General features: G+C 36.6%; 1 protein-coding gene across 1 annotated transcript in view; it reads right to left on the bottom strand.

The window, feature by feature from the left end:
• DPYD (dihydropyrimidine dehydrogenase) overlaps positions 1–26,583 on the bottom strand; it is an 850,732-nt gene extending 824,149 nt beyond the window's left edge. The window contains exon 1 of the mRNA XM_019457587.2: positions 26,423–26,583. Within this exon, the coding sequence (XP_019313132.1) occupies positions 26,423–26,461 (39 nt within the window). The 5' untranslated portion in view covers positions 26,462–26,583. The remainder of the gene's footprint in view (positions 1–26,422) is intronic.
• Positions 26,584–26,585: the final 2 nt, after the last annotated feature.

Here is a 26,585-nt window from a genome sequence, read left to right as displayed (position 1 = left end):
ACTATGCCTACATAACTAACACCAAATAAAAACCCTAGACACTAAGGCTTGGGTCAGCTGTCCTGGCTGGAATACTCCATCCATGGTGTCATACATTGTTGCTGAGAGAACTAAGCATGTCTCATATAATTCCATCGAGAGAGAATACCTGGAAGTTTGTGTCTGATTCCCTCCAGACTTTGACCTGTGCCTTTTCTCTTTGTTGACTTTGACTTTAATCTATCCTTTCACTGTAATAAATTGTAACCATGAATATAAAACCTTCTGAGTTCTTTGAGTACTTCTAGTGAGCCAGTGAGCCTGAGACTGGTCCTGGGAACCCCAGAAACAAAATGTAAAACAATTCCCTATTAATTCACCTTGAGCAGAAGTGGAAGCAGAGACAGGAGTACTTTATTTTAATGGCCACTCCTTCCCACACAGCTTAACTTTGTAAAAAAGTTAAGTTTGACAAAAACTATAGAAAAGTTCTCAAAATGGCAACAAAGTGATATCTCCACTCACTTTTATATTCAACTAAGGGCCAGCCAGTAAGATATATTTGGACATCTGGGTCTTTTGGGAAGTCTTATTAAAAGGAAGGATCACACTTCTTTTTCCCTTCCTCCCTTCTTTTGGAGCTCTGACTTCCAACTTGAATAATGGGGTACACTTGAGGATATCAGCACAGAAAGACAGAGACCTGTTGAAAAGTGGTGCCTGGGTGGCTCAGTCAGTTAAGTGACCAACTCTTGACTTCAGCTCAGGTCATGACCTCATGGTTTGTGGGATCAAGCCCCATGCCAGGCTCCATGCCAATAGCACAGAGCCTGCTGGGGAATTTCTCTCTCTCCCTCTCTCTGTCCCTCTCCCATTTGTGTGTGCTCTCTTCCTCTCTCAAAATAAATAAAAATAAACATTAAAAGAAACCTGTTGACAAGAAAAGGTGTCACATGCCCTATACTACATCTCTCTAGACTTTACATGAGCGAGAAATAAATTACTGCCTTGTTTAAGCCACTTCCATTACTACTTTCCCTATAATACACCTCATATTCTGGTTCTTACAGTGTCCAAGGTGATTCTAGTAGCCAACTAGGTATGGGAAGCCCTGATAGTCCAATCAACAAGGGAAAATATTCCGAGCCAGAGTGTATGTAAATGTCATAAAGAAAGCATTTGGCTTATGTACTTAAAAGACAAATGGGAAATCACATCAGCATAAGTTAGTATTTTTCTTGAAATCCATCAAAATGTCAAAAATCCTAAACCAAAAATTACTCATTTCAAAAAATGATCAATGGAAATTTTGTTGTGCCAGCATAGAAAAAAAATGATTCATTTTAATCTCCATTGATTGACTGCTAATAGCTTTCTCCACTTTAACTGACATGAATTTTTTACAATGTGGCACAATGATGTGAATAAAAATTTACCTGATGTTCCTTTATTAACTGTTTTCTGGAAACTTTCCATAACTATCCCCTGTATACAACTCTCTCCCTTCAATCCACACTCCCAAAGAGACTGTGTTAAACCCCTTCTACCAGGCTGTAGCAGATAACACACTTCTGTACTCTCAAGATATACCTATCTCTATCAATATTCTCTGACTTAACTTCAGGATTTGTTCTCAGCCTTATACATATTTCAAATAGGAATACAGTTTAACTCCTTTTTCTCAAAATTGTATAATGTCTCATTTAAAAAACCAAAAATACTTAGATGCATTTTTCTAATGTTTTTGCACTGGATGATTGTTTATAATAGCTGATGTTGAACAAGGGCTTCCAGTATGCCAGACACCTTTCTGAGTGTTTTTCAAGTTGATCATCACAAGAATCCTATGACGTCATTAGTATTATTATTGGCAGTTTACAGGTGAAACCAAATCATGAAAAGGTTAAAGAAGATCCTAACCCACTATGTTGGCTTCAGATTCTATACTGTTAATCACTACTCTGCACTTCCTCTAAGGATTTACAATCCATTGTATTATCTACAATAATAATACCTTCATATTTATTTTAATGTATAGAACTTAAGGACTGCTGTATATTCAGTGTAAATACTGAAAAAAGCTTTTCATTGGGCAGATACAATGTAAACAAGAGCTGAATTAAATCAGACTTAAAGACAAGTCTATCATCTACCCATTAGCCACAGCATCTAACAAATTTCCTGATACACAATACTTATGTGTTGTTGATTTAAATGAAAAAAAAAACAAGCAAATCTTAGAAATGTTGTTAAGAAAGCTCTAGCAGGACTCGATGACGATAAATACAGGCTGTGAATAGACAGAAAAATAAATGTACCTCCCGGGTCAACAATTTGGAGATTACAAGAAAAACTGATGACTATAAACGGTAATCACAGAAAATAAAATTTGGGATAGAGAACTAGCTTAGTTCTCTTGAACTAGAATTGAAAAAAAAGGTTCAATTCTTTTTGGCACATTACTTAAATATTGATGGCATTTACAAATGATATATAAGCTAAAAAAAATTGACAGTGAAATATAGCATGTTTCAGTGTCTTTCAATTGTTGGATTTGATTTAAGTCCAGACATCTTATCAGAAAAGCTTCCTTAATTGTGAAGGAATCACAGATGCTCTAGTCCCAAAAATACAGTTTATATCTCAGAAATGCCAAGTAACACTACTGCCATTATAATAGAAATTATATGCTTGACACTTTCAATGTACAAAATGTTTTCACATACGTTATTAGATCATGTATTCCAAATGAAATCCACACCGTCTAAAATTTTCTGTATGTGTGCCTGTCTGCCCCACTAGACTTTGAGTATATAGTGACTGGCTATGACTCATCTCAGTATCTTCAGCACCTTGTATGAGGCACAGTGTAAAGAATGCTTGCAATTAATTGAATTGCACCTCCTTAGAGTGTTAGAACCATAAGGGACCATAAGGGACCTCCTTTTATGGAAAGACCTAGTACAGTGGAAAACACAACCCAAATAAAGGGCAATAAAAATCAGGACAGACTCCAGGGTGCCTGGGTGGCTCAGTCGGTTAAGCGGCCGACTTCGGCTCAGGTCACGATCTCACGGTCCGTGAGTTTGAGCCCCGGTCCGTGAGTTTGAGCCCCGGTCCGTGAGTTTGAGCCCCGCGTCGGGCTCTGTGCTGACAGCTCAGAGCCTGGAGCCTGTTTCAGATTCTGTGTCTCCCTCTCTCTGACCCTCCCCTGTTCATGCTCTGTCTCTGTCTCAAAAATAAATAAAAACGTTAAAAAAAAAGTTTTGAAAAAAAAATCAGGACAGACTCTTTACTCCATTACATCACCACACTCATACAAATGCTACTATGAAGGTACTCTCAAATATTTTGAATTATCCACTAGTTCACATCACCTCTGACCCTACTTCTGGTTGGAAACCATATCTAAAAGAGGCATAACAGTTCAGAAGTTCAGTGTTTCAGATTTATTGAATAAAGCTAGATTTCTTTTATTTCCACAGGAAAGATTACATAATCCCTATATTTGAAATAATTCTGTAAGCATTAAAAGTTTTCCATTGCATTAAAATACTCTTAATCTCAAGATGAGTAAATTATCACCATCACTTTCAATACAAAGCTTCTTACACTTCAGCTGTCCTTTTACAGATTCATACTGAAAATAAATTTTAAGCAGAATTACATTGCTGTGCAATGAGTAATAATTTCATTAAATTAGTAGCATTCACCTTCTAGTGAGATTTCTTTATTACTTTATTCATAGAATATTTTGTAAAAGAAGCATACTAAACAGAACCATTTACCTTTTAATACTATCCTTAAATAGGGCATACCACTAGGAAACAATCAGCTATTATTCCCTATTTCAATCTAAATAACTGTAATAACTTCCAGGTGTTTGATAAAAGGCACTTCCCATCACTATATAGATCCATACTTTCTATAAGCCTTACTGGCACTTAAACTTGTTCAAAGGTATAAACATTTTTCTCGAGGATGATAGATATTAGGCTGTAATTAAGGTTATTGTGCTGGCATAGAAGATAATTTGACTTAATGGAAGACATTCTGTGATGGAAATTAACAAGTTTGCTACATAATTACATAACAGGATTGATTTTGAGCAACATTTGTGCTATTTACACACTAAGATTTAAGGAAGCAAAGGCTAGATGATTAACAGATCTCTTGTAGTATTTACTATGAAGTGAAATAAAAACTCAAAGGACTAGATATAATTTGTTTAATGATATCACAAAGAATGCAGTATCTCAGATTTCTTTTACCTTAAAATTTGTTACAATGAACATCACATATTTTTATGGGAAAGAATAAAAAAAATTTTTTTAATTAAAGCTTAATTTAACCATCCTAAAAATACAGATTATGGAACTGGATGAACCATTTGATAACTTAAAAAAATATTTAAATGGTGTTTCTTAGAATTTGTGCATCAATTCCAAAGTAAAGCTTCCATTACAACCAGAAGCTTGAAACAGGCAAAATATATTAGTCTAGTAAAATAATATCTAACATAGGCAAGGCTGTGGAAATGTCTCATGTTTATTAAACTAATTCTATCATTAACATAGCAATATGTTTAGGATCAATTATATCTTTTTAAAAATATTCCTTGGTAAACTTTTCTTAGTAGTAGCTTACAATTCATTGTTTTCACTTTCAAGCACATTATTAGGTCATTTAAATTAAACTACAAGAGAGGAAACCAGAAATCCACTTAGTGCGTTAAAATTTAAACCTCAAGTGTCCTTTTAAAAATAAGTGTACTTTTCCAAAACTGCTAGGCAAATTGCCAAACACAAAAAGGAAAATATCCAAAAATCTGATAAATACAAAGTGAAATTGCACTAGTAGAGGAATTAAAAACAGAAATAGCTACAAGTGTTGCCTCTAAAAAAAAAAAAAAAGAGCTGGGAGAAGATGGGGAGGGGTGCAGAGAAGTCAAAGGTGTGCTAGAGCCAGCTCGAATGGGCTCTGGGGAGCTGAGAGTTAATATCTCTTTCAAACTCCACATTTTCAGGGCTTAAAATCTGCCACAGAGGAGATATTTACCCCATGGTAATTAGCAAACACTATGAATCAGGGCTTTCCTACTCTTCACTCCCAATTAGTTGTTTACCAGTGTGTCACTGGTAAGAATAGTAAAGGGCACCATTGCTTTTCCTTAAAAGCTCTTCTTAATTTATTTTTTTCTTTTTATTTTGCGTATTACACTGATTTATAATGCAGTAAACTGCATTATACTGACAAAAATTAAACAACATTTAAAGATGCCATTATTAAAACAATGGGATAATTCAGAGATCCACAAGATTCACCGGGCAGGTAAGCTAATCATAATGTTTCAGTGATAACACCTTAATAATAATGGAAGGAATTCAAAACTCCTTATCAATCTAAAGTAGTTTCCATGAATATTAAAAGACACTGGTGAGCTTCAGTAAGAACATATGAACTTTTATAACTAGTCAATGTAATTTAATTTTCCCCCAGAAAAATTGACCCAAAAAGTAAGTTATCAAACTATCAAATATACTTAAGCCATAGGTTTTTACACAGGTATACTATTTTAAAATTGATAAACTACATAATTACACAGATTCTTGATTTATTTCATTTTCAGATTAACTGAGAACTAGACAAACTGCTTTGTATTGAACACTGCACTGCAAATTATGATTCTACAATGTGCACCTCTAAGTATTTGCCATGACATAATTAATTCAAAATTGTATGGCACTAAAAATGTAAAAGGGGCAAGGTTTAATTTAAGTTAATATGAATTAGTCATAGATATACCCTTTAATTACATTTTTAATCCTCGAATATGAACTGGTTGTCTTGACAGTGATATTATTGTTACACAGTAGAATGTAAAATGTCCTCAGTGAATCAGGTTTATAACACATACCTAAATGTACAGAAACTATAGAAGGAAATATATATATATATATATATATATATATATATATATATATATATAGATATATACCCCAAACCAACTCTAGCCTTTTAGCCCATTGTGCCTATTTCTTTTTCCTAATTTTTCCAACAAATAATATGTCCTGTCAGAGGTCAAAGTAGCCTGGAAAAGGTCAAAACTGGTCAGTTGACATCATATTGAGAAGTGATTGATGATATCTCATCAGCTCCCTCCACTGCAACCATCTGGTTTGTGGATTAGAAGCCATTCATACCTTAGTTCATTTACACATGTGAAGGACTCCTTGAAGAATCCATTATAAAATATCTTATTGAGAAATTTTGTGAATGCATACAGTGGGAAAAAATGAGGTAACATTTGAAGGACTTCCATTCCCATACTTCTTTGATTCCTCATTTTCTTGTCATGTATTTTAATGTCTGAATAAACAGCAATGTAAAATTGGGTTCATATTCACAGTTTTTAGTTTCCAATTCACTACTACTCTAATCAAACCGTTTAACCTTTCTATGCCCTTGGTTTCAACATTTCTGAAACTGATGCATTTTTGTAAGGCTGGAAACATGTTCACAAGTAAAGCAAAAGAGGAAAAAAATGTTGTGAGTGCACAGACTCACATTCATCCCTCTTTAACCTAACTCTACGAGCCCCTATACTTACACCTATCTTACACCTGACCCATTTCAGCCAGAGCAGCCCTCCTCCTCCTGTCTCTAAAGAGAGACACCTAACTCATTTTTGGTCCTTGAATTACTAGAGATCAAAGTGAAGGTGGGAGGAGACTGCAACAAAAGTTACATGAGTTTCTTTATTATTTATTAAATAATATCAAAATAACACTGTAAAAGTAAATCATTAAGCTTCATGAATCTGAATTTACAACATGTAGACTTTAATTCTAACACCATAATTCTGAACCATCACCCCAAAGCACTCTTTACTTTCTATCTTGATATATAGTTATTTGTGAATTTGCCTCATCTTCCATCCTGATATCATAAGCTCATTCAGGAGAGACACATTTATCTTTCTAGCCAGTCCCCACATATACTTAATGTAGTGCCTAGGATACAGTAAGTACTTAATAATTACTTACAAAATTAAATGGTAACCTAAGCTTTGGAAAAAATATATTCAATGTTATTGTGGATTTTAAAAATTATCTATGTAGTTCTTTGCCATATTTGATAATAAACATCTTTTCCTTTCAAATAAGAACCATACATGTCTATAAGTTAAACAACTTTATGATAATACCAGCTTACATTTGCATTTATTCTCAATTCATTTGTTCCAAACAAAGCACTATGAGGTAGATAGGAAAAGAATCATGATCTCTATTTCATTGATGGGGAAATCAACTTAAGTTCACAAAACTAAAAAGTGCCAGAACTAGGACTTAAAAAGCATATTTAGAACTCTTTAAAATATGACATTTAACCCTAATTACTTCCTTAAACTATGAATTTGAACGTAATAAAGGTCTCTTCTCTTACAAATGTTAGATATCACCAGCCTTACTATCCTTACATCTGAACTATCTTCCCTCCTTTCCTCTCTTCCCTTCCACAAATATTACAGCTTCTTTGCAATTGAAAACCAAAATCTGTATTTGCTTACTAGGGCTGCCATAAAAAAAAAGTATCACAAATCGGGTACCTTAAAACAACAGAAATATATTATCTTACAGTTCTGGAAGATAGACGTATGAAATCAAGGTGTCAACCAAGCCATATGCCTTCTAAAACCCATAGGGGAAAATCCTTCATTGTCACTTCAAGGTTCCAGTGTTTGCTGGAAATCCCCAGCATTCATTCCTTGGCTTAGAGAGACATTATTCTAACCTCTCCCTTTGTAATCACATAGCTGTCTTTCCTCATATATCTTCACATCATCTTTCCTCTGTGCTCTATTCCTTATACCTGTGCTCTTGTTATCCATCAATTCCTTGGTCACCACACCACCCTCTATCCAAACTCAGAATTTAAATCAAGTTCTCTGTTTCACACCCCACTGTTCTTTACAGCAATCTTGGTGACTTCAGCAGCCACCTGGACCATCCAGCATCTGCTCCTTACTCAACCATCTCACCACCAATATTTTTTTTCCTTCCACACCACCACAGACACCCTCTCTCCTGGTTATATTCTTGACCTTTTTATTATTCGTTATCACACCATCTCCAAAAGCTTTATTTCAAACACACCACTCTAATCTTCACCTCTTCCACCTTCATACTCTCCCACCTTCCAACAACTCTTTGACTTTATTGAGGCCACGAACCCATTGAGCACATCACATCTGGCATTCTCACTACTCATTTTCCTGTCCTGAGTTCCTTCACATTAGATTCCATGATCCACCACTATGACTTCTTCACAACACCTTAATTCTATTCCTTCTCTCACACCAACGTTATTGCCCAAGTAAATCTTAACCCAATTAACTACTCTTTGTCTGAACCCAAGCAGTTAAAAGTGGCTAGAAGAGGGGAGCTTGGGTGGCTCAATTGGTTAAGCAGCCGACTTAAGCTCAGGCCATTTGTTATCTCATGGTTTGAGAGTTCAAACCTCACATCAGGCTCTCTGCTGTAAGCACAGAGCCTGCTTTGGATCCTCTGTCCCCTTCTCTCTCTGCCCCTCACCTGCTCGCTTGTTCTCTCTCTCTCTCTCTCTCTCTAAAATAAATAAACATTTTTTTAAAAATGGCTAGAAGAATCCACAATCACATTCATGTTAATTTCTTAACAAATTTCAATTGGAAAACAAACTTGCCTAACAATCCTACTATAATTTCTTTTTACTTTCATTCTCCCACTTTCCAGAAAGTTTATTCATACTTTCATCCGTTCTTAAAATTTATATCCTGTTTTCCTCTTACCCTCTGTTAATGCTATTGCCTCACACTCTTATTGAGAAACTAAAAACTGTCAGATGGGAACTCCCTCTTCTTCCTACCACCCACTATAGCACGCCTCTGCCATACATCTGACTCTAATGCTTATATTATCAATCCTATTCCCCTTCACCAAAAGAATCTCTTTATACAGGTAATTATCCCTTCTATGTCCTTCAACAGTGGTGTCTCTTTCTATTGGATCTCTTTCCATTAGTATATGCCCATGCTCTATTCTCCCTCTCCAGCTACTTCCCAATTTCTGTGTTCCTCTTTAGAGTGAAACTTTACCCCAGAAATTTCTAGTGTCACTGTCTCACTTCTCTATCTCCTGTTCCTTTCTCAATCCATCCAAATTGGGCCTCTTTCTCCAATAGTTATTATTAAATTCATAATTTCTCCACGTTACTGAATTAAAAGGAAACTTTCATGCCCTCATTTTACCCTCTCAACAGCAATGTAGAGAGTTGACTATACCACCTCTTTCCTCCTTCCTTGGTTTCTGTGATACCATGGCCTCCTGGCTACTTTTCCTTCTTCTAACCTCCTAAATCTCCAACTCCTTGTCTAGCTACACTGTCTCTTAGTGATTTTACTCAGCCCCAGGATTTTACACATCATTTTTGTATCACTAATTCCCCAATTTCCATCTCTAGCTATGATTTCTTTATTAACCTCAGATACTTATTTCCAGTTGACTACTTGATATCTTTACTTTGGTATCTAATAGGGATTTCAAACTTAATGTCATTAAACAACACTTGTATCTCATACATCTGTTATTTCTTTTTGCCCCTCAGATAAAGTTCAATCCCACCTCTTTATTTTTTTTTTAATTTGTTTTTAATGTTTATTTATTTTTGAGACAGAGAGAGACAAAGCATGAATGGGGGAGGGTCAGAGAGAGAGGGAGACACAGAATCGGAAGCAGGCTCCAGGCTCTGAGCCATCAGCCCAGAGCCTGACGCGGGGCTCGAACTCACGAACCGTGAGATCGTGACCTGAGCTGAAGTCGGATGCTCAACCGACTGAGCCACCCAGGCGCCCCCAATCCCACCTCTTTAATTTTCATTCTTTGTTCTCAAAAGCTATGGCAGACTCCTTCTGGTACTTCAGGTTTAAGTACAAATGTCACCTCCACGAGGAGGCCTTCTCTGACTGGCCAAATAAGGGGGGCCCCACCAGTCATTCTGCATCAGATTATTCTGATTTACTTTTACCAAAGCTCATGATACTACTGAAATTACCATACAGTTTGAAATTTTTACTGCCTTTTATTTCTATACTGCAATGTAATTTTACTGAGAGCAGAAATCTTTTGTCTTGTTTGTAGGCATATTTCTAAAATCTAGACTAGTGTCTAGCACATAGTAAGAAATTAATATGCATTTTTGAATATACAAAAAAGTTAAACTTCTGTGTTTAAAACATCAAAATAGAAGGTAATCAAAGAGATAGCCCATTGGAGTCAAAAAGGTAATTGCAGCCATTATTAGTATTAGAGGCAGTTAGACTCTAACAGGATGTATGGAGGCCAGCAAAGAGGAAGTAATGGCCAGCTACGGGGAAAGTCAGAAGCCTATCCTGGTAGCACTCCAAAACAAAGGCACAAGAAGCTGGATCAAAGGAAACAGGCCCAAGATGGCTGACAAAGTAGGCCAGAAAGCCAGGACCAAGCAAGGTAGGAAAGGCACGAAACCCTACTTCCAAGAAATCCCCACCTCCTTGTTAACAACCATCAATGAAAGATAGAAACCCAAACCCCAGCACCCACAGCACTCTCTGTCTCACTCTATCTCAAGAGTGTACCTTCATTTTAATAAACTTTCCTGAACATGTTGCTATCCTCTATGTTTTGTCTGCCCCTAAATTCTTTCTCGTGAGGAGACCAAGAGCCTTCAGCGACATCTTTGGAGTAGACTGGGTCAAAGCCTCGAGGCATGGGGTCTCCCCAGTTCACCCAGCAACATTAGCATTTTAATATTTAGTGTTAATTGCGTATTTGCTGAGCCTATTAAAAATGATGAGTATGTAGTATTTCCTTCAATCATACAACAATCCTATGATATAGGTAATTTTACTGTCCCCATTGTACAGATGAGGAAATAAAAACACGGAAAATTGGAGTTACTTGCCAATGTCAAAAACTAGGATGTGGCACAGCTAGGATATGATGGACATTAGCACTTTAATTCCAGAGTCTACACTCTTTTTTAAGTTTATTTGTTCATTTTGGGGGAGGTGGGAGAGGAAAGGAGAAGAGAGAGGGGGAGAAAGAACCCCAAGCAGGTTCTGCACTGACAGTGCAGAGCCTGATGGAGGGCTCAAACCCACAAACTGTGAGATCGTGACCTGAGCCAATATCAAGAGTCAGACGTTTAACGGACTGAGCCATCCAGGAGCCCCCAGAGTGTACATTCTTAATCACTAATCTGTGCTACACTTTAATTTTAATTGAAACAAACAATAATGATCCATTATATACTACACTATAATAAATACCATAATAGATCAAGTCTACTAGTCCATTGCTGCTTCTGAATTTGCCTGAAGTTAGTTTAAGTGGATGTTTCCAAAAGAGTATTGATTTTGTGATTTTATAATTCATTAGCATCTAAGTTTCTTAAAATCTGTGATATTTCTACTTTTCTTTTGTATGTGCGTGTACTTTATTACTGAAATATAATTGACTTACCATATTATATAATTTCAGATGTACAAAATAGTGATTCAATAATTATGTACATTATGAAATGCTCACCATGAAAGTATACTTATCATTTATCATCATATAACATTATTACCATATTATTGACTGTATTCCCATGCTGTAGTTTTCTTCCCCATGAATAATTTATTTTGTAACTGGAAGTTTGTACCTCTTAATCCCCTTCACCTATCTTGCCTATCCCCTCTCCACCCCACCCTGGAAGCCACCAGTTTTTTCTCTGTATTTATAAGTCTGTTTTTTGTTTGTTCATTAGTTTTGTTTTCTTGGATCTACATATAAAGTGAAATGATATGGTGCTTGTATTTTTCAGTCTGACTTACTTCTTTCACTTAGCATAATACCCTCTAGGTCCATCCACATTGTTGCAAATGGCAAGATTTAGTTCTTTTCCGTGGGTAAGTAATATTCCATTATGTGTATATACACCGCATTTTCATGATCCATTTATCTGTCAACAGACACTTGGATTGCTTCCATAATTTTCTATTGTAAATAATGCTGCAATGAACATAGGGGTTCATATATATTTTCATGTTAGTGTTTTCATTTTCTTTGGATAAATACTCAGAAGTGGAATTATTGGATCATATGGGATTTCTATTTTTAATTTTTTGAGGCTAGACCAATTCACAGTCCCACCAACAGTGCACATCCATTCTTTTCTCCACGTCCTCACCAACGCTTTTTTGTCTTTTTGGTACTAGTTATTCTGACTGTGTGTTATTCTAGTTATTCTGATAGCTCACTGTGGTTTTGACTTGCATTTCCCCAATGATTAGTAATGCTGAGTATCTTTTCAGGTATCTGTTGGCCATTTGTATTTTTTCTTTGGGGAAATGAATATTCAGGTCCTCTCCCCATTTTTAAATTGATTATTTGTATTTCTGGTGTCCAATTATATGAGTATGTATATTTTGGATATTAATCTCTTATCAAGTATATCATTTGCAAATACCTCTTCCATTTAGTGGGTTGCCTTCTCATTTTGTTGATGGTTTCCTTTGCTGTGCAAAAGCTTTTTTTAGTTTGATGTAGTCCCCAATTGTTTATTTTTACTTTTGTTTTGTTTCCTGAAGAGACAGATCCAGAAAAATATTGCTAAGGCCAATGTCCAAGAGATAACTGCCTATGTTTTCTTTTAAGAATTTTATGGCTTCAGGTCCTACATTTAGGTCTTTAACAATTTTGATGTTATTTTTGTGTATGGTAGTAGAAAACTGTATGGTCCAGTTTATAGAGTCCAGGTATCTCATCACCATTTATTGAAGAGATTGTCTTTTCCCCATTTTGTATTCTTGCCTCTTTTTGTCATAGATTAATTGACCATACAATTGTGGTTTTTTATTTCTGGGTACTCTGTTTCATTGATCTAAATGTCTATTTTTGTGCCAGCAGCATACTGTTTTTGTCACTACAGCTTTGAAATATAGCTTGAACACTAGAATTGTGATACCTCCAGCTTTATTTTACTTTTTCTTAAGATTGCTTCAGGATCTTTTGTGTTTCCATACAAATTTTATGATTATTTGTTCTATTTCTGTGGAAAATATTATTGGTATCTTGAAAGAGCTGAATCTGTAGATGGCTTATGGTAATAAAGACATTTCAGCAATATTCTTCTAATCCATGAGCATGGTCTATCTTTCTATTTATTTGTCTCATCTTCAATTTATTTCATAAATGCCTTATAGTTTTCAGAATGCAGATTGTTCATCTCCTTGGTTAAATTTATTTCTAGGTATTTTATTCTTTTTGATGTTATTTTTAAATGGGGTTGTTTTCTTAATTTCCCCACCTGCTACTTCATTATTAGTATATTGAAAACAACAGATTTCTGTGTATTAATTTTGTATCTTGCACTTTCACTGAATTCATTTGTTCTAAGAGTTTTTTGGTGTAGTCTTTAGAGTTTTCCATATTTAGCATCACACCATCTGCATATAATGACAGTTTTACTTCTTACCAATTTAGATTCCTTCCCTTTCTTTCTTTCTTCTCTGATTACTGCAGGTAGGACTTCCAGTACTATCAAATAAAAGTGGTCAGAAGGGACCATTTTGTCTTGTTCCTCATCTTTAAAAAAAGTTTTCAGCTCTTCACCATGGACTATGATGTCAGCTGAGGGTTTTTCATACAAGGCTCTTATTATGTTGAAGTGTGTTCCCTCTAAACTCACTTTGTTGGAAGATATTTCTACTTTTCTTATTTGTATTTCTATTTATATTTTTCTCTTATTTTACTCTTACACTAAAATTCCGTTAAAGCACATTGTTTAAAAGAAACTCCAGGAGACCTGGGGAAATGGCAGCATAGGAGGACACTGGGCTCACCGCGTCCTGCTGATCACTTAGATTCCACCTACACCTGCCTAAATAACCCAGAAAACTGCCAGAAGACTACAGCTAGGCTTGTCTCCGGAGCCAAGCACAGACGAGAGGCCCACAGAAGAGGGTAGGAAGGGCGGAGGAGCGGTGCGCACTATTGGTGGGAGGGAGCGGGAGGGAGCGGGGGCAGAGGGGCAGCCCACCGGCCAAGCAGAGCCCCCAAGTCTGGCTTGCAAAAGCGGAGGGGCTGGACGGAGTGTGTTCTGACAGCAAGCGGGACTTAACATCTGGGAGGTTATAAGCTAACAGCTCTGCTCGGAGAGCGGGAAGGCTGGAGGACAAGGGGAGGGAGAGTTGTTGAGCCCCAGACTACAGAGCACAGCTTGGCGGGGAACAAAGGTGCTCACCAGCTCCATCTCCCTCGCCCATCCCCCAGCCAAAATCCCAAAGGGAATGGTTCCTGTCAGGGAACTTGCTTGCACCACAAACACCCAACGCTGTGCTTCTGCAGATCCACCCCTCCGGCGGCAGGGGTCTGACTCCCTCCCAGTGCCACAGGGCCCCTCCCGAAGTGGATCTCCAGATCCGAAGGAAAAGTGAGCGGTGCCTTCCCCTCCTGCCCCTGTGCACCTTGCCGATCCACCCCAGCTAATACACCAGATCCCCAGCACCACAAGCCTGGCAGGGTGCAAGTAGCCCAGAAGGGCCATGCCACCCCACAGTGAATCCCACCCCTACGAGAGGGAATGAGACGACACACACCAGTCTGACTGTGGCCCCAGCGGTGGGCTAGGAAAGACATCAGGTCTGACTGCAGCCCCGCCCACCAACGTAAGTTATTCAAGACAGCACAGGGGAAGTGCCCGGAAGTTCCCCACCACTCCAGGGACTATCCAAAATGACCAAACGGAAGAATTCCCCTCAAAAAAAACGTCCAGGAAATAATAACAGCTAAAGAACTGATCAAAAAGGATTTAAGCAATATAACAGAAAGTGAATTTAGAATAATAGTCATAAAATTAATCACTGGGCTTGAAAACAGTATAAAGGACAGCAGAGAATCTATTGCTACAGAGATCAAGGGACTAAGGAACAGCCAGGAGGAGCTAAAAATGCTATTAATGAGCTGCAAAATAAAATGGAGACAACCACGGCTCGAATTGAAGAGGCAGAGGAGACAATAGGTGAACTAGAAGATAAAATTATGGAAAAAGAAGAAGCTGAGAAAAAGAGAGATAAAAAAATCCAGGAGTATGAGGGGAAAATTAGAGAACTAAGTGATGCACTAAAGAGAAATAATCTATGCATAATTGGTATTCCAGAGGAGGAAGAGAGAGGGAAAGGTGCTGAAGGTGTACTTGAAGAAATAATAGCTGAGAACTTCCCTGATCTGGGGAAGGAAAAAGGCATTGAAATCCAAGAAGCACAGGGAACTCCCTTCAGACGTAACTTGAATCGATCTTCTGCACAACATATCATAGTGAAACAGGATCTTATGTGGATCCTGAGAAACTTAACAGAAACCCATGGGGAAGGGGAAGGAAAAAAAAAAGAGGTTAGAGTGGGAGAGAGCCAAAGCATAAGAGACTCTTAAAAACTGAGAACAAACTGAGGGTTGATGGGGGGTAGGAGGGAGGGGAGGATGGGTGACAGGTATTGAGGAGGGCACCTTTTGGGATGAGCACTGGGTGTTGTATGGAAACCAATCTGACAATAAATTGCATATATTGAAAAAAATAAAAAAGTAAATAAAGTAAAATAAAAAACAAATAAGTAAATGAATAAATAAATAAAAGAAACTCCAAGCCCCTTTAAAATGTGGGAAAGATATTCAAATTAACGAATATTCAAACAAATACGAAATAAAATCAGATAGTTTTCACACAACTGTCCACTAAGTAATTAAAAATAATTTTAATGTTGAAAAGGATACCATTTCATATACATTAATACACTGATAACAGATGTATAAATAGGTATACAACTCAAAAATATTTCAAATCCTTAAAATAGTCACACGTAACAATTGATAATTTCCCTCTTGAATCCTTTAACAATGTGATCTTAAACATGTATAAAGAATAAACATTTATTACTGTCTAGCCTGGGATGGAGGTGTCATAGGCGGTGATTTTCATGGATCATGTAAGAAACTTCTGCATATGTTTTTATCTCTTTCAAAAAAGAGACTTAAACATACCAATGTTCAGAGCTCAGGTTACTAGCAAATTTTAGCTTTAAAATGTAGCATGAATCAAAGCTAGTTTGGTTAACATACCTTAGAAGAATGTTTTGCTTTATTAAATTTGTCTCTGTGAGAAAAATGTGTTGAGTGTAAATAGTTACATTCACCACTCTCTTCTTCGTGAGAACCATAAGAAAAAGGAGAAAAAATTGCACACACACACACAAGCTTCTGTATATGTGTATGTATACACATACATACACACACACACACACACACACACACACACACACACACACACACACACACTTCTGATATAGTATAGAGGTCTAGGGTGAAAGAATCCACTGAGAACCTGGTCTGCTAGAGTGGTTTGAAGAGAGGGAGAGGTACAGGGTGGAAGGTACAATACAAAAGTTTCCATTTGTGGTCACACATTGGAACATCTGCAGTTGGTGTTACATATATTTATTCATTCAAGATAAAAACCTGAGATTTACCTATTTAAAATAACCTGAAACCCAACCTCACTCTTGGCAGAAAAAATAAAGTATCAGGCAGTCAAGCCATGATCTAGAATAAAGCATCAAATCAGCACTGAGTGCAAATGAAGTCATATCCACATCAAGGGAAACTATGCTCACATGCCTATATGTTCTCTAACCTTGAATGTGGTGGAGGGATGAGGCAAATTAGTAATTGGTTCCAATTCCACTTTTTCCGTTCTGTCTTTGCACCCAATAATGGGACATTTTTCCTTTTAAAAATGCTTTAAAACACACACACACACACACACACACACACGCACACACACACACACACACACACACAATTCAGTTCAATCATGTAGGTAGGTGGAAAAGGCAAACTGAAATGCACTACATATCAATGAAGCCAACCCTTTCAAGTGTATTCTAGGCAAAATGTCTTAAGGAAAAAAGTTATTGAAGCATTATAAATAACTATTACTAAAAACAAAGTAATTATCTGATAATAAAGGAGAGGCTTGAATAAATTTTGGTATCTCCACTGCGTGGAATCTTACAGTGCTATTTAAAACTTATTTTATTTTATTTTATTTATTTCATTTTATTTCATTTTATTTCATTTTATTTTATTAAATATAATTTATAGTCAAATTGGTTTCCATACAATACCCAGTGCTCATCCCAACAAGTGCTCTCCTCAATGCCCATCAACCACTTTCCCCTCTCCCTCACCCCCCATCTACCCTTAGTTTGTTCTCAGTCCTTAAGAGTCTCTTATGGTTTGCCTCCCTCCATTTCTTTAACTTTTTCCCCCCTACCCCTCCCCAATGGTCTTCTGTTAAGTTTCTCAAGATCCACAAAGGAGTGAAAACATATAGTATCTGTCTTTCTGTGCTTGGCTTATTTCACTTAGCATAATACCCTCCACTTCAATCCACATTGCTGCAAATGGCCAGATTTCATTCTTTCTCATTGCCAAGTAATATTCCATTACATATATAAAACACATCTTCTTTATCCATTCGTCCATTGATGGACATTTAGGCTCTTTCCAAAGAACTGCGAGGAATCCACCCAAAGTATACAGGAGTGGTGATGCATAGGGGCATTTGTACCCCAATGTTTATAGCAGCACTTTCAACAATAGCCAAATTATGGAAAGAGTATTTAAAACTATTTTAAAAGTTAGTATGAACGTGAGGAAATAGTTCTGAATGGAGAAGAAAACAAATATAAACTGAATATGATTAAAACTGTTTAGGAAAAAATTCCTTACGCATAGAAAAGAAAAGTATTAAATCATTGAGCAGGGCTATTTTAGGTGGTGTGACTATGTATGTTTGAGGGCTTCAATTCACTCTTTTTGGCATTTTTCTTTCTGTAATGATCATGCAAAATAATTCTAAAAATCAAATCACAGTATGGGTGCCTGGGTGGCTCATTCAGTTGACTCCAACTCTTGATTTCGGCTCAGGTTATGATCCTTAGGGCATGGGATCAAGCCCCACATTGGGCTCCGTGCTGAGTGTGGAGCCTGCTTAAGATGCTCTCTTTCCCTCTACCCCCTCCCCCACTCTCTCTCTCTCTCTCTCAAATAAATTTAAATACATAAATAAATAAAATTTAATCAGAGGAATGAAAAAAAAATTAATAAAAGTTAACCCCCAAAAAAGCATCTTGCTGTGAAAGCTGTTATGCTATTATTTAACTCCTGCAATCTGTGAGAACTAAATAGCTTTCTTTGAAGTATGAGCATTTTAATCAAGCATTCTACTCTGTACTCCCCAATATTTATCATGAAAACATAACTGAAAGAAAAGTTCTCAAAGCTTTGAGGTCACTGTGGAACAGGTACAAGGAGTCAGAGGAAGGTAACTTACATTCCCTATGGGCTAGAAACCCCAAAATTTATACTCTGATTTCCACTGACAGTTATCAATCAACAAACACACTGGAGAAACTAAGAGAGTCTCAACTCCTTATTTGGAATCTCTAGCTGCAATTTCTAGTTAAGGATAACACCATCCAAGAGACACAAAATATGAATTTATAAATTCCATATCACCCTGACAAAACTCCACCAATATATAGAAGGATTGGACTTTGTGTGCTCAGGACAGATTTAGATTTAACTCATTTGTTTGATTGAAAAAGAAAAGGAAGCAGGCAAGCATGAAGAAAGTTTAAAAATCATTAAGTATATCAATTCCATAGAGTCGGTATAAATGGTATACTTAATCCTGCCTAGCATGTAAAATACAGTAGCTATGACAACACCACGTCTGCATTTCCTCAACGTGATCACTCAGCAGGTCACATTTCCAAACAATTTCACCATTGCCGTATTTTATTACAAACCATCCTTAAAAGACTGATCAATAGCAAACTCATTGAGAAGTCAGCAAACTCTTTCAAAGTGGTTGAATGATTTCCACAAGGTCAGAGAGCAAGGGGCCCAACATGTAGAGCAAACATATCTGCAGGCCTGTCCCGTATTCCAGAACACTTATATTAATTAACATACAGTAAATACACATTCTCTTCTATTGTTTTGAAGATTTTCACATGGCTTTTACATCAAACTAACATTTTTAAAGTTTTAACATGCTGCTATAGTCAATTTTTAATACCATTCAGAGGATTTCACAAAGATTCAACAAAAAAAATCTAGTTAGGTAAATCCATTGTGGGCAGGTAAAACAAGTTGAAAATTAGGGGATGAAGTTTGGAGAGAGAAGTGTGTGGGGGAAGGGCAGTGGAGAGGATTCGCAGGGTGGTGGGTAATAAAATATGGGAGAAGAGGAGGTGCAGTCAGGGCTCCATCCAGGAGCACCATCTGTATAAATCAGGCCTGGAGTTGACATGTAATTTTGTGTGGGTCCCCTGAGAAGTGGCCCTCAGGGCTTCATTATTGATGAAGAGATTTTTCTTCAAAGTGGCCCAGTCAGCAGTGCCTCAAGGGGACATTCATAAGCACTCATAATATCAATTTCCAAGCACCTGGGAGGTAAGGACACAGATTGTCTCTTTAATTATTATGATAAAGGTAGAGGATAGTGAGAATGCTTTTACACAACCAAGCTGAAATTCTCAATGAAATAAAATTATCATAACCTAATATTAAAAAGTTTAATATTTGAGTCATCTTTCAGAAAGAGCACATTTTACATTTTCCTGGTGCAAAATAGGTTGATCTCCAATTCTTTCTTTCCTAGTAGTCAAAAAAGTTTTAATGAACAAATACAGGGATGCTCAGAAGTCTAGAAAAAAAACTTTCTTTGAAGCTAATATACTTGCTTAGAGACATTATAAGCTTAGTCCAGTTTGTACAAACAGATATGACTTGGGCTTTTTTAAAAAATAATTGTGTAGAGATTTCTTTTCAGAAAAGGATAATACTAAATCCCTTCTATATATCGTTCAGAATACCAAGAAATAATTTTCACCAATACATTGGTCCTGAGAGAGTCTAAAAATGCTCGGAAAAACACTGAAAAATCAATCCATATGTACACTGCAGTAAAATAATAAGGGTTGGGGAGGTCAGCCTTGGATTTGAGTCTTAGTCCCTAGTGGAGTAGATGTAGATAATCCCATATAGACAAAACCGATGCCACATACTTCCTTTGAATCTCCTTCAATTTACACCAGAGGGCTAGCAATGCAGAGGGTGTTAAACATATTTTTAAAATAGAAGTAAAAAGCAAAATGAACTGGGTCTCTTTAATTTGATCTGAATTTCAGAAACTCCCCCTTCTCACCGGTAATATTGACAAAATTAAGGAACTTTCTTATAAAATATATCTGCAAAATATATCCTCATAATTCTTTTAACTTCATTAACTCCCCCCTCTTTCACATATTTTAACAGGCTTCAATATCACTTGTTAATTTTTGGAGTTGAACAAAATTCCAGCCAAATGACATTTACATAAGACACATGATATATGCAATAATGATGTTTGAAAGAAGTACCTGGTATTTTTTTTTAATATTTATTTTTGAGAGACAGAGAGACAGAGTACGAGTTGGGGAGGGGCAGAGACAGCAGGGGACACAGAATCAGAAGCAGGCTCCAAGCTCTGAGCTGTCAGCACAGAGTCCAACGCAGGGCTTGAACTCACAGACTGCAAAATTATGACCTGAGCCGAAATCAGACGCTCAACCGACCAGAGCCACCCAGGCACCCCAGAACTACTAATATTTTAAAAATACATATTTTATGTGAAAGATGCTATCTGAGGCATTATATGTATATGACACCAGTTAATCATTACAACTATTGCATGAAATAATGAAGCATAAATCCAATTGACAGAAAAAGAAATGATAGTTCAGGAAAGAACTGATCACAATCACAAAAATTAAAAAAAAAAAAAAATGAGAGAATCAGGATTAGAACCCAGGCCTGTTTAATACAATGTTTTCTTTTTTACCATGAATTGAGGTTTGATTTTGTGAAATACAAAATAAATAACTTTAAATAAACGTACTGAGTTCCTATATCAATAAGTAGATATCTGTAGTGAACATTCTAAAAGAAAAGTAATACAATGAGTTCACACCTACTAGCATAACATTTTAATTACAAGCAATGGAAGAAGAAATAATTATAAACCATAGGAAATATACAATCCTATTAAGAGTTATCTTAGTGGTATTCCTGGCTCCAGGTTATCTGTGAATGACCACACTATTGATGTTTGAGGCCAAAAAACACTTTCTGTTTTGATATAGAGGATTAAGAGCAAATGAAGTCCTGAAGGTAAACATGTCACATTTGAAAATCAAAATCTTGACTATATATAAATTTATAATCTTAGAATGCCTTATAAAATATTTTTAAATTAAGGCAGGGTATAAATGATGTTGAAATTTTCTTACAGTTTTAAGGACTGCAGGTTTCTATTCCTATTTGTCATTGTAGACAGCTAAGAGGGAGAAAAATAAGTTGGCCAATCCTACTTTTCAATATCCTCGTTAGCTTCACTTAAAGCCTGGACCATAACAAATCTCATCATATTTTCTTTGTCATATTATTTTATAACTTTATTTATTTCAGTCTCATTGTCTTTAATTTTAGTGTTTTTAATTTTATAACAAATTTATGCTCATTAAAAATTCTCCCACAATGATCAGATAGGTTTACCTTTACAGTAAGGTCTATTTTTCAGCTCTTGCATTCTTGCCTGTTTATATACAGAGTTTGGTAAAATGCTGTATTCAAATAGTTAAGGAAAGATGATTGCTTAAAGATATCCAGTTTTCTCAGGATTTTGGCCCTAGATCTTTTTCATATTCTTATCAATTCCTTATTGCAAATGTTCAGCTTTCCAAAACTGAATTTTTCTTCCAGAATGTAAGAAAGAAGGCTACTGAATTCCAACATATTTTTACAACACTATCTGCTATGATTAAGATTAAGCAGATCCAACGTAAAAAATTCCCTAGTGATAGAGTCGTCATTAGTCATTAATCTCACAGTTTTTAATTAAACTGCTAAATTGGTCACTGAATTCATGTGCAGGAGGTATAATTTCTTTTAAAAAACTATACTGAAGTATATACATCTGGCCATGCTTAACTCTAGAAATACACCTTAAAACTACAAAGAGCTGAGAGCCAAAGCATAAGAGACTCTTAAAAACTGAGAACACACTGAGGGTTGATGGGGGGTGGGAGGGAGGGGAGGGGAGGGTATTGAAGGTGATGGGCATTGAAGAGAGCATCTTTTGGGATGAGCACTGGGTGTTGTATGGAAACCAATTTGACAATAAATTTCATATAATAATAATAATAATAATAATAAATTTATTCTCTCCTTTAAAAAAAAAACTACAAGGAGCTATCATTTGGAATGAAGTATCTTCCCAAATCACACAATCAAACACATTTTTACTGCCCAGCTTAATTTCTTAGAAAGGAGAAATACTTTGAGTACGGTCGACAGGACAGTTTAAAATAGGGAGGACAAGCATATTTTTAACAATTCAAACTCACAGAACAGGTTTAAAATTTAAAAACTTTAAAAAAAATTAAAAGCTTTAGCAAGTCGAGATAGCATTTCCTTAGATTGGTGGTGCCTAATCAATAAAAGAAAGGAGACAAGAAAGAACTGTCATTTATACACTGAATAAAAAAAACATAAAAGTTTAAATAAATAAATAAATAATCCATAGCTTCTGCAAAGTTGAATCTTTATTCTCTCCTTTGGATCCATAACCCTTCCCCTTCCCAGGGACAAAAACAGTTATGATAGAGGGTATTCCGAAATATTTTCTCCCACCTCTACCAATTAATTCATAACCCCTGCCTTCCCTTTTTTCAAAATGCTTCTTAAAAATGTACTTTTCTCCCAGTTGTTTCCTTTATCCTCCCATTTTCCAAGTCCATGATTTTAGTAACTTATTTTCTTAATTAATAAGCATAGAAAATTCTCAAATGAATGGAAGCTAGAGTATAAGTAATTCAGAAACTATTTCTGTTTGACTTGAAATGCACTATGATTCTGTACACAATGGACTGAAATCCCTTCTGATTCAGGGTAAATGTGAAACACTCACTAACTGATAATTCAAGGAATGGACCTTGACTTGTGATTGTGAAAGCATTAGAGTGGTAGGTAGCATTTGAGTTTGGCTGTAAATATTTACCAAAATTACTATTATTCAAAAAGTTAAAGGTTTCCTGTAGCTGCATACATTTTCTTTTAATTATACTTCTATAGTCTACTCTTAATTATCCATGTCAGTGGAGAGGAACAGGACACTGAACAAAATTACATTTTTCTAAAATTATTCTTACTTGCTTTTAAATGAACAGATATTGGCATTATACTGGTTATCAATTCAAACTAAATGAAGTACTGTGAAGGTACCGCTGAAGTCAGGGTAAGTGACCAGTATTGGGTATTCACCTTCTCTGAAACCTTCCCAGGAGAATTTGTATTCAAAAGTCATCCTTGACAAAATTCAGCTTTGTTCAAAATGTAATCCCATAAAGTAAGATGACTTTCAAAAGCACATAGCTACCGTTAATGATTTTAGAATACTAATTATTTCATTGGCAGGGATTTTCCTAAGATATTTGTTCATACTTTTATTTGTTAATATTTGTCCTTTTTCCTAACAAGAATATGTCAACTTGTGACATTTGTTTATTATATTTCCTATTATAATTTTCTTTATTTAACAGGTTATGAAAATATGACTCAGAGAAGCCAAGTAACCCTCCTAAAGTCACAGTTTAAAAGAACTAAACTAGACCTCAACCCAGTTAGCTCCAGATCCCAGGGTCTGAATCACATTTATGTATCAGGGAAAACAAAACAAAACAAAACAACTTCACTTCTCATGCTGCTTCTACAATTACCATAGTGACAACAATTTTTGAGTATATGAGCTAGGTTCTATTGCCTAATATCTATTACTTACTAATGCATCATTGTTGTGCTTTATCTTTCAGCCTGAAATATTCCATTTTTGGGGTTTGGTGACATTCTGATTGTTTTCCATGCTCCCAATCCTTCAAACCCTGATGTGATACTTAATTAAGGCTAGACATTATGGAGTGAACACACAAGGCAACTTTACCTCAGTAACTTTTTTTCTTCAGAAATAGAGATATTTCTTGGCTGCCTCACTGAAACCTGAGATTCTGTAGGTAGCTTATGGTGAAAGTTAAATCACTATTATAGTGGGTTGTCACCATCACCTTCTGTTCTTTTCACATTTATCAAGTGAACCTGTATTTTGTTCCATACTGATTTTTTTTAAGATTACTCCATGTACTTGAGACTAAAGCAATGGTCACAGTCAGATCAGTCTCTAGACAATGGTCTTAATGAATTCATTCAAGGAAAGGAAACCCAATGTACGCATTCAAATTTGATAGAAAACTGAGCTTTCATAATTCATTCTGATTCTTCAAACAAAAATGAACTTTGGTGAATCAACAGGATCAACTGAGACATCTATGCTTAAATGTGTTCCTTTAGGCTTAATGTATTTTTCTTCACTGCATTATATTTTAATGATTAATTTCATGCTCTCTGGTGGTACTATAACTCATGAATCACAGGTATTACTTTGAGAGAAAAGGAAGATACTATGTATAATGGAAGTGGTTACTGATTAAAATGTGCTGCATATATGAACTACATAAAACCTGAAAAGCCTTGAATACCACTGTTCTAAATTGTAAGTAATATCAGGCAGATTAACCCCACAGACTAAGGTTAGACTGAGGTGAGTGTAAGGGCGTGGATTTCTCAAACGGGTCTTAGTTCAAACAACATATGAGATTAAGCTAGTAATTTAATGTTTCACTGGCATCTTTTCCTTAGTGTTCTGTGGTTAAGAACTGATTTCCAAGACAATTGCAAGAGAAATACAGAGAAAGAAATCAGTTAAGCAAATAACATACCATTCTAAAAGCCAAAGGCCACCTGCCCCCTGACACTCTCCTCTCTAAAATCAGTACTGCCTGAATGCTGTCAAAAGTTTGCTACTTAGCTTAGTTTAAAAAAAATGATTTGGTTAAATCAAAGTAATAAGGACCAAAAAGGGCTTTGACAGTGACATAAATCGAGTATCCTTCACCTTGTGCACACATGAATAAATATTGGGTTAAATATATCTTACTGATCAATATGAAATAGTAAACTATCCACAAGAGAAACCACAAGTAAATTAACCAGAGAGGTCACTACAATATAATTTGACTCTTATTACTAAAATGGATTTTTCCCAAACCAATGTATGGAGTTGGAAGAAAACATTACTACCATCTCCCAACAGAACACAAAGTTACTTCAATGACAGAGGAAAAATGTGGCATCAGCAGCTATTCTGCAAACAGGTGGTTTTAAACTTTTATTTAAGCCACTGAAAAGGACTGAGGAAAGAAAAATTTGTCATTTATAAAAAAAAAAAGAGAGAGAAAACATACACGTACACACATATACACACATTTTATGGGACAGGGAGACTCAAATAAAGAAAAGCCTTAAAACACAACAAAATACTAAAAAGCAGTTTATCTTAGCTCACAAACGCTGAATTGGGTATGTCTAAAAATCACTGTTTAAAATTAAATCCTTCTCATGTCAAACACAAAGGTCTTTGGAAGAATTTAAAGGAAACGGTCATGTCATTTCAGGTAGGACCTTATTCACAGGAAGAAAGATGAAATTGTTACAGAAACAGAGTGGAAAAGAGAATCAAAAACTCTTGAGAGGAGAGAAAAATACAGCTTGTTTATGTTTTTCTGATAGCACTGCATTTTTCGTGTTCTCAACAGTTTGTTCCATTCCTCCCTATGTTAAATAATTTCATAAGCATTGAAGCATTACTATGGCTAGCAGGGACTGCTAGAATAGCTGACACACAGACCTTCTTTATTTCTATAGCCCACCTTTGCATATATTTAGGATTCAGCAATTGGGAGGTGGGGGCAGCAAACAGGTGCCCTGAAATGCATAGGGGTGGAGAAAGGGGAAAGTGCCTGGGTAGACTGGGTGGGAAATGGGAGCTCCTATCCTCCAGAGTCCACCTCACTGGAACTCTTGTGCTTCTTAGTCACACCATTCAGGGCAAGACAAGACAGGCTTCCTTAATCCCCTCCGAAGTAAACAGCCAGGTCCCAACCCAAAAGGCACCCCCTCCAGTCGCGGGACCCTTCCACTTCTGTCCCCCGCTGCCCGTGCCCGTGTTCTGGCTCCCTGCTCCTCTACCTCCCCCGCAGGCCTCCCACGGAGGCAAAGTTTCCCCGGTCTCCCACTCTTTCCCGAGCGACTGCCGCGGCCTCCCCAGCACCCACCGGCTGGGCCCCCCACCTCCCGCCCTTGGCGACCCGGCGCGCAGTCGGTACCTCGATGTCCGCCGAGTCCTTGCTAAGCACAGGGGCCATGGCAGTGTTTACAGCCTGAAGTCTCCTAGTGACAGACCCTCCTAGCGTCCTCAAGCTCCAGTCAGAAAGCGAAGTGACGGGAAGCCGGAGCTACCGAGTAAATAGGAAGCGGAGGGTCCGCGGC

Source organism: Panthera pardus, unplaced genomic scaffold (assembly GCF_024362965.1).
Source record: "Panthera pardus isolate Hobbes unplaced genomic scaffold, ASM2436296v1 HiC_scaffold_11, whole genome shotgun sequence".
NCBI lineage: Eukaryota > Metazoa > Chordata > Mammalia > Carnivora > Felidae > Panthera > Panthera pardus.
Note: the sequence above shows the minus strand (reverse complement) of the source record. Positions and strands in the feature narration are given on the sequence as shown.